This window comes from Xenopus laevis, chromosome 5L, assembly GCF_017654675.1.
Source record: "Xenopus laevis strain J_2021 chromosome 5L, Xenopus_laevis_v10.1, whole genome shotgun sequence".
Classification (NCBI taxonomy): domain Eukaryota; kingdom Metazoa; phylum Chordata; class Amphibia; order Anura; family Pipidae; genus Xenopus; species Xenopus laevis.
Genome location: NC_054379.1, coordinates 54,559,013 through 54,568,719, shown reverse-complemented (window position 1 = coordinate 54,568,719; position 9,707 = coordinate 54,559,013). Strand labels below are relative to the sequence as shown.

General features: G+C 37.8%; 1 protein-coding gene across 16 annotated transcripts in view; it reads right to left on the bottom strand.

The window, feature by feature from the left end:
• Positions 1-2,640: 2,640 nt before the first annotated feature.
• Positions 2,641-9,707, bottom strand: part of afdn.L (afadin, adherens junction formation factor L homeolog) — a 97,323-nt gene continuing 90,256 nt past the window's right edge. For 5 of the 16 annotated variants that reach the window (XM_041562293.1, XM_041562300.1, XM_041562294.1 and 2 more), the window contains 4 exons: positions 9,142-9,276; positions 6,439-6,721; positions 4,144-4,228; positions 2,641-3,467 (listed from right to left, as the gene is read on the bottom strand). In XM_041562293.1, coding sequence (XP_041418227.1) covers positions 3,314-3,467; positions 4,144-4,228; positions 6,439-6,721; positions 9,142-9,276 — 657 coding nt within the window. In that variant the 3' untranslated portion in view covers positions 2,641-3,313. 16 annotated transcript variants of the gene reach the window in all.

The following is a 9,707-nucleotide window of genomic DNA, read 5'->3' as shown; positions in this document are numbered from 1 at the left end:
ACTTTTGAAAAAGCAGTGAGGTGGTGGAATATCTAGCTTAATATTTTTTATTTGCTATGTACGAACAGTGCTGTCCAATGTGGTGGAGGGCCAATAATGGAAGCCAGTGTTGGTCACACCCTGTTTTACACCACACCCATGTTATCACAAGAACTTGTAAGATCATATCCACATTAATGGTGGTAGCACACCATAAAACCAAATGGTTGGTGCTCACTGCAGGGATATCACTCATTATTAATTTATGAAAAATGTAAGTCATATTAAAAACATACCCTTAGATCCATATGCCTCCTCTTTCCCTGGGGATAATGTAGGGCAGGCAGAGTATGGCACACAGGGAGCATAGGGCAGGCAGAGTATGGCGCACACAGGGAGCATAGGGCAGGCAGAGTATGGCACACACAGGGAGCATACGGCAGGCAAAATATGGCACACACAGGGAGTAGCGACCCGCCCTCCCTCCCTCCGCGCCCTACTCCCCTTTATAGACCTGCGCCGCCGATGACATCACAAAAGGGCAGGGGCAAGCAGGTGCCCGGCTATAAAGTTGGAAGTCGAAGGTGACACTGGGGAGATCAGGAGGAAGAGCTCGACCCGGACCCGCAAAGTGGGGTGTCGGGTCAGCCGGCCTGCATATCACTAACAGGAAGCATAGGGCAGGCAGAGTATGGCACCTACAGGGAGCATAGGAAAGGCAGAATACAGCAAAATCACTCTAAGATAAACAGTTAATACTAGGGCATCAATAGAGGTGTTGCAGGCGTGAACAACTGCAGTCACAGCAGGCAGACTTTCATTTCACACAAGAGCGGGGGGGGGTTCACGGGCCACCAGTTGGACAGTACTGTACTAGACATTGTTCTCTGCCATATTGGCAGGTGCTGAACTTTAGGGTACACTACTGTCATTGTGCATCTATTCGTCTGCATTAGTCAAAATGTTCTTGGTTAGATTTGCAGCCTATGGCACCCTTTAACAACCAACTTCCATAGAGGTGTTAGTGGTAACACGACCGTGCGTGGGTGCTCAGATTGTACGATTGCAGAGATTTGCATGACTGGCCCTATTCATAAATAACCCTTTATCTTAATAATAAAGGGCAAAAACTTACTTTTAGAAGTGTATTCCCATCTGCACATCTGCAATACTAAAAGAGGGTTATGTAATAAAGGTGTAAAGTTTGCTATAGGACTAATCACCTACAGTAGAGATCATTTACTAACTTCACCTGTTTAACATGTTGGTTGCTATGGGTCACTGCACCTCAGCAACCTATGTCCATTTTATTACATACAGTGGTAAGTCTCTATTCAAAATAAAAGTTAGCCCCTTGGCTTTTAGCAGGGTACCTCAACACAATCCTTATAATGCATATGATAATACAGAGGCATCGGATAGTAGACTTTGGAAAACAAAACGGTTATCATTTAAAACTTTTTATTGTAGTTAGAAAAATAACATTATGGTGCTTTCAAAGTTGAATTATCCTACAAGCACATACATTTAATAATTATACTTTGTTATTCTAGCCCCATACACCTGTATAACACATCTATACAATAATGAGAACTGCCCAACCTGTCACCCTGACCTGCTCAAAGACTTTGAATGGTCCGATACACAACTGAAAAGGTACCTTTGTATAATAGGGGCATGTCTGGGAAAAGGCAACAGAGTCAGGAATAAAGGCAGCCCTCATCCATGCTGTGCAGGTTTCCCAGGATAAAATAACATACAGAAAATACAGCTGTAAAGGCTCCTTTACAAACATTAAGTGCATTGTGCAGAGTACAAAATTGGTACACCTTTAACTTTTAGCCTTTAACAAACATAATATAACTTTTAGTATGTTATAGAATGGCTTATGGTTTTTGAATTATTTGCCTTCTGACTCTTTCCAGCTTTCAAATGGGGGCAACTATAAAACAAATGCTTTATAAGGCTATGAATATGTTGTTATTGCTACTTTTCATTATTCATCTTTCTATTCAAGCCCTTGCCTATTTATAGCCCAGTCTCTCATTCAAATTAATGCATGGTTGCTAGGGTAATTTGGATCACATTGCAAACTGTGGAGTTGCTGAATAAACAGCTAAATAACTTAAAAAAACAATTAAAATTATAAACAGTTAAAACCAATTGCAAATTGTCTCAGAATATCACGTTCCACATCATATTAAAGTTTAATTTAAAGTTGAACACACACAATACAGTGTTTTACCCTAGCAGATTACAGAGGCCTGCAAAGTAACATGTATTGTAACTTTCGCTTCGATTTAGGTCAGTGCACATCAGTTATGGTGAAAGTGTTGTAAGTCAGTTTGTTTGGAAATGGCCCCACTGGCATGATAAAACACAAAATATAATTGATGGCATTAGTATTGGATTTACTGCCACAGGTCAGTTATGTGTGTGGGCACAACATGTTAAGGGAACCCATGAAGTAACACATCCTCAATGGAGTGGTCAATTGTGTCTGTGGACCATGTTATCTGAACAATGCAAGCAACTCATGGGATCAGGCTAAACCGGCACCTTGGCTTTGGCAAAATCCCATATTTTGTATTGGATATGGCTGTATATACCATCCTGTCCTAAATAGAAAAGTCCAGAAACAAAATCGCTTTCAAGAAAGAGTTTAAATTTGCAGAAAAGATACTTTATTTATAAAATTTCTATTTTTCTATTACAAAACCATAATACTTAATATGTGGAGAACCAATTTATATATTATAGCATTGTGCAACAGAGACCTTAAAGCTTCTCCCACTCTTCTTCAGTAAGGTATCAAGTTTGGTAAAGAGGTACTCAAAAATGTCATTTTACAGATATGGAACGCACACTCGAACCCAAGCACGCACGCACGCACACGCTCACACACACAGTTAAAAGGTAGTGCACATTATAATGTGCAATCAAATAAGATGCATTTTATAAGAAGGATAATGCAGCCTAGCCAGTTTTAACTTCAGTAGACACAAAAACACAGGGGAACAATATTTGTGTTGATTGCTTTGAACACCAGTTAAAAAAAAAAATATCAGTAATTATTTTGTGTTCCCCATACTTGAATTGGTTTCAAGAGATTGATATAATTAAAAAAATGTACATTAGTGTTTCATTTGTAAAAAAACAAAAAAACTATGTTTAGTGTAAAGATAATTGCTTTAGCAATGGTGTTTCTATATTTGTAGATTACCTCAATCTTAAATATATATATATATATATTTAATGTTTTCCACCAAAGTGCCTTGATTAGAAATTGTTTCAAAGGTACTTTAAATGGTGCCTTATCAGTAGATGTCCAAGATCATTTTGTATTTAACTCATTTTCCAGTTCCATTAATTTTCTGGAAGCCTTTACTTTGTTAGACACATCCTGGCCATGAGAGAAGAGACGCTGGCGCTCCTTAAAGGTCAGGCTCTCTGGGGCTCCACCAGGGCCATAAGCTTCTCCATCTTGGCTGCAAGATAACAAAAGTAAAAATGGAAATGTAACACAAAGTAGGTTATTTGAGACAAGTGTAGGCCATCATAAGGTTTGGCTATATAGGGCAAGTGCTATAGTAGAGACAGTAGAACAGTTGACATGAGAGGTATCCTAATGCAATAGTATAGTAGAACTTGAAGAGGGCCTCCATAAAGTAGAATTATTACTAACCACATTATTACTCAGCACATTTGAAAAACCTAGAGTTTTGGTTACGTGAAATTAACTACTGGTTGATCGAAAAACATTTTGCTACTTGAATTAGGATACACCCAAAACGAAACGTTGAAATATACCACTTTTTTGTTCACTCAAAGTCCTTGGTGTGCGGTCTTTTTTGACTATATTGTATGTATACCATTAATCTGCACCCGGGCATTTGATATGTGAGGATTGTGAGTGCACCAGGTTGGTTGGATGTATCTATAGATATCTATATATCTATATATCTATATATATCTATATATATCTATATATATCTATATATATCTATATATATATATATATATATATATATATATATATATATATCTATATTTAGGACTTCACTTCATGAAATAAAACACTGTTAATTATTTTTAACATGTGTGTGGAATTTTAAACAGACTGCCCCCCATCCCCAAAAGAAAGATCTACAGTGCATGCCTTACCTTTTTAGTCGCATATCCCTTGGACCTTTATAAACTTCATTACTAGGAACTGCTGCACCAGATGATCCAGAATAAGAATTTGGTCCTGACAATACAAACAATAAATGATTGGTTTCAATTATGATTTATATTTTATTACCTTACTGGAAATATTTCATTTTAAAAGGTGAAATATTTAAGATAATGGTGGTTTAGTAAGAATAAAATGGCAAGCCGGGTCAGTAATACCATGACAGAAGCCGAGGATAAAAAGTATAAGCAAAATAATTATACATTCTCCTCTCAATATTCATTGTACATAAACAAAGTGGCCTTTAACGGCAACAGTGCACTTGGTGTAACCAGTTGTTCAGAGTCATCCTTAAGCTGGCCATAGGCATAGAGATCCGCTCGTTTGGAGATGTCGCCAAACGAGCGGATCTCTCCCCAATATGCCCACATTGAAGAGGGCAATATCGGGATGATCCATCAGAGCGGAGGCTAAACGGGTGGTCGGAACGTGGGACCGCATCAACTAAAAGATGCGCCCGCGATCGGACGGGATTTTCTAACCTGCCCCATCAGCATCTGGCCTACTTTCGGCCAGATATCGATCGGGAAAGCCTGTTGGGGGGCTCTACACACGGGCCGATAAGCTGCCGACTTGGTCTGTCAGCAGCTTTTATCAGCCCGTGTATGGGGGCCTTTAGAGCATCAGCAGCGAAATTGTGAGTGCTCTCTTTCCTTTGACAACAGGTGACACCCTTATGTAGTATAAAGAATATCATTCAAATAACAATACTCTAGGTACTCTAGGTTTCTATTTATCTTATAAGGAGACATCTATCAAAAGGCATGTGCCCCCCTCCCTTGTGTGGCCCTCCATTGAAGTCTGGCTGCTTTGATTTGTCAAGGACTTGATGCTGATGTATCGCCAGAGAACGGTCATGTTTTGTCCCGAGTAAAAAAGTTGACAGACTTCTCAGTTGCCCCGCTGTATTACTGAATAAAGACTACATCAGGTGAATGACACTGTAAAATGTTGGTACAGTTGCCTTTTCTTGAAACAAATAATGGGCTTTTTACCCTATTAATAACATTTGCATTATGCATTGTTATAACTGGCTAGGTGGCAAGCTTAAATACTGGAGGGTTATAAACACTAACACATAAAATATTGTACACCAGCTAATAAACTCTGCTTTTTGAGGAGGAGTCCTGCCTTTTCCGCCACTACAAAGTCCCACCACTATCCTTTTCACTGCCACCCATTCCAAAGATTTTCCACATCCTTATTACAAACCTCTCGACTCCTTTTCAATTTGCCATTAAAAGGAGCATTCCTCCAGGCTTTATATACTTACTATTGCTACTATTTTTTCTGTTTTTTTCCCACACATCTCAGCACTAACGTTTAAAATCGATGATTCTTCACAGTACAATCACATGAAATAAAACAATAAGCCTTGTGGCCCAGAAATTGGGCGAGAAGCAGTTATAAAATTCATTATGCAACAAAATTAATTGTGAAGCATTGAAGACATTTCTTATAAATGTCTTCTTTCTCTATCCCCTACCAAGCATGGAAACAAGACCTTGCTAAATATACAATGGAGATAGTGTATACATTAAGCATGCTGTTATCTAAGAATTTCATTGTACTGTGTACGCTGCACTCTGTACATATGACAATAACACTTTTTTGGATTGACTTGATCTTATCGGTCATAATTATTCTGGCACATATGGTCATTTCAGTCACATAAATAGTTGAAAAAACATGCAAAAAACATATAGTCTAAATGAATATGTGAAGAAGCAAAGCATGAAAGCCAAAACCAACAGTACTTCATTTGTTGAATTAGGAAATATATCGAAGTGTATTACTAGAATTAAAAAGAAAAATGAAATATAGAAAAAAAGTGCCATCATAAAAAGGAAGATTTCATCCAAATTAATGATTAAGGTAGATTTTCATTGGGATTACAAGAATAATGAAAGGAATAGAACTGCAAAAAGTGGGGACAAAAGATTAAATTCTATAGACTGTTTATTCGTGGACGGACGCCCAACTACACACAGAATGAACTGTACCTTTGGAGCTGCTGTAATGGAGGAAACTTGGTTTATTTGCTATAGGTGGACCCGTTTTGGAAACAGTACTGTTGGCATTGGCTGAAGGGGGCTGAAATGACCCGGAAAGAAAGATGCCATCGGACACAGGACGAGGCAGCCGTGCAGCAGGCAGCTGTGGTTTATGAGCTGCTGGAGGGAGGTCACCATAAGATTTTCTCATGCTGGAGTACTTATCCTGACCTGATAGATTTGTGTCTTCCTCATCATCAGTGTATGTAACAAACTTGGCAGTGTAAACTGTGTCTGGGGAGAGGGCTTGTGTTTTGAGGTAAGAGGTGTTACGTTGAGGAGGGGGAGGCGGAGGATTAGGTAGGAGGGTTGGGGAAGAAAGCTCATATTCCCGTGGGAGTGGAGGTCTGTACAGACCAGGCTCTTCGGGCTCTAGCAATCGCCGGTCTGCTTCTTCATGAATTCTGCGCCTTTCAGCTTCCAAGCGAGTGTAGTACTCTTCTTCCTGTCTCCTCTGCCAAAAAAAATAAAAAGTTATCCTCTACAAACATAAAAGTCACTGTGAATATACACCGAGTTTTCAAAATAGCAGTTGTGATTTTTTACTATTTCAGTTTGGACAGTTTGAAGGGGGTCAATCCTCTGCTGTAGAGCAAAACAAAGGCAAGAAGTCACAAACAATTATTACTGATCTTTTCCCTGATCTTTTTACTGATGCTCACAAATATATTGCATTAGGAACAGAAGTTAAAGCGAATGCTTACCAACACTTTTTACAGGAAATCTTTACATTCAGATAAATACATAACCAACAGATAATTTATATAATAATTTAATTATAAATAATTTAATAAATAATTAGGCACCGGACTGAAGTATCTCCCCATCCCAGTGAACTACACAAATGTGGCGACACTTCCACGTGATGTCACTTTCACCCGTGCAATGATGAGCTGGTTAACCCTCACCTCCAAGAGCTCTGCCACTAGATAGACGATGGATGCTGGGGAGATTTTTTTCTTAAAAAGATTACATTTTTAAAAATATCGGAACCCAAAGTCCTAGAACTATCAGGATTGAGGGATTTCCGAACGCTGTCACTACTGACAGCTGGTATCAATGTGCCAAAGAAGTGTTGCAGGTGTACAATGCACTTCACATATATATAACATTCAACAGATCACATTCAGCCCTCCCCTCACCCCCATATGACCAGCTTATTAGCATTTCAGCTTATATAAAAAAGCAGATATTTCCACCTTGATGTATTGAAATACAAGTTCCCTTCTTCATTTTAATTTTTAGCAGAATTCCTTAATCTCTTAAATATTCACAAAAAAATCTAATTGCTCTGCCATCAAAATGCTAAATTATTTTTTAACAAAATGGAGATCAAGAGTTTGTTAAAATAGAGCAATAGCCCTATTTCAGAGCTTTCAGGACAATGGGTTTTCAGATAATAGATCCCATATCTGAAATATACACTTCTAAGCACAGCTAGTGGTAATATAAGTTATAGGCTGGCTTAACATTGCCAGATGCCAATGTGCACATAGTATGCAGGCAGTTGTATGCAGATTTCATTAGCAAATTATTTTATTCTATCCAAAAATATAACAGATCAAATGGTTAAAACTACTGTACTGTGATTTATGGGTTTTATTCCCAGTGTCGAATCTCCTTAACTACTTCATATCGATTTTGAGGCCTACTGACAAAGACCTTGCTGTGCCTGAATTATTTTATTTACATGGCTATGTATATTACAGGTAAAATGTATTATCTACAAACCAGATAACCAAAAGCTCAGAATTAAGGAAGGCTTTTTCTTCTAGTATCCTTTTTTTTTTACATTTTCTTTAAATTATTTCCTTCTTTCTCTGTAATAGTAAAACAGTACCCCTTGTATTTTGCCATAACTAAGTTGTTTATTGGTAGCAAAACAATCCTACTGGGTATATTTAATGCTAAATATTTTTTATATTATTATTATTTATATTTTTATAGTTTTTATTTCAAAAATAACACTGTTTACACTGCAAATAATTCACTCTACAATATGAAATTTAATTCCTGAACCAGCAAGTGTATTTGTTTAAATTGTAATATAGGTGTGTAGGCAGCTGTCTCTGGTCATTTTGCCTAGTCATGTGCTTTCAGAAAGAGCCAGCACTTTAGGATGGAACTACCTTTTGGCAGGCTATTGTTTCTCTTAACCTACTCAATGTAACTGAATGTGTTGCAGTGGGACTTGGATATTACTATTGAGTGCTATTCTTAGATCTACCAGGTAGCTGTTATCTTGTGTCAGGGAGCGGTTATCTGGTTACGTTCTCATTGTTCTGCTGATGGGGTGCGGGGAAGGGAGGGGGGTGATATCACTCCAATTTGCAGTGCAGCCGTAAAGAGTGACTGAGCACTAGTCACATGACTGGGGCAGCTGGGAAACTGACAATATGTCTAGCCATATGTCAGATTTCAAAATTAAATATGAAAAAATCGGTTTGCTCTTTTGAGAAACAGATTTCAGTGCAGAATTCTGCTGGAGCAGCACTAATAACCTATTAATTTTAAAAGAAACATTTTAAGGTATACTAATCCAAATTACGAGAAAAAAAACATTGTCCTTAGCATTCCAGATAATAAAACTTAGTCCTGTGTCAGAGAAAAAAATGGCAAACTTTAGAATTTTTTGTAACAACTAACGGATATAAAGGTAAAGAATTAGTGTGTGGGTACTGTAACTTTGTTGAGCTCTGCATAATCATCACATTTTCATTCATGCATGAATGGAGCTAAAATGCCAAAAAATAAAGTATTAAAAGCGGACTTTCCTGTTGCCTTAATTCATTACTCTGTTTTGCAGCTATACTTGACATTTTTTTGCACTTCCAAACTCTTAATGATTTGATTACAAAAATATTTGACTCCAACCTTTTCTTCAGCCTCTCTCCTTGCCCGTTCCTCCTCTTGATGACGATGTTCTTCTTCCTGCCTAAGGCGATCTTCTGCCTCCCGTTTGCGCACCTCTTCCAAATGCTGTTGTCGTCTCCGCTCTTCATCCTGTAACTAATAGATATCTGCCTTTAGACAATTATGGAAACATTTGTCTATGCTATAGCTACTTCAAATGCTTTCAAACATTTTAGACACAAATATATTTATATTTTCCTATACATATAATCTCTTAAAAGTACAGGTGCCTTTTGAGAGCAGTTCATGCCAGTGCCTGCTCTAGATTTGTTTTGTTGATTTTCCCAGATTGCTGCATTTAACATTTTAATGATACACTTTATGTGCTCTAGACTGTTATCTAGTTTCCTTCCCACCTTGAAGCCTATTGTTACTTGTAGTTGGACAGAAGCATCATTTACATCTCATTTCATCTGTTGTGCATCTATAACGGGAGGTGTAAAAATCATTATACATTGTGTGATGCTTTCCAAGCAAGACTTTATGTTACTTTAACTACATAATTTACTCATTACATTTGTGGGTTA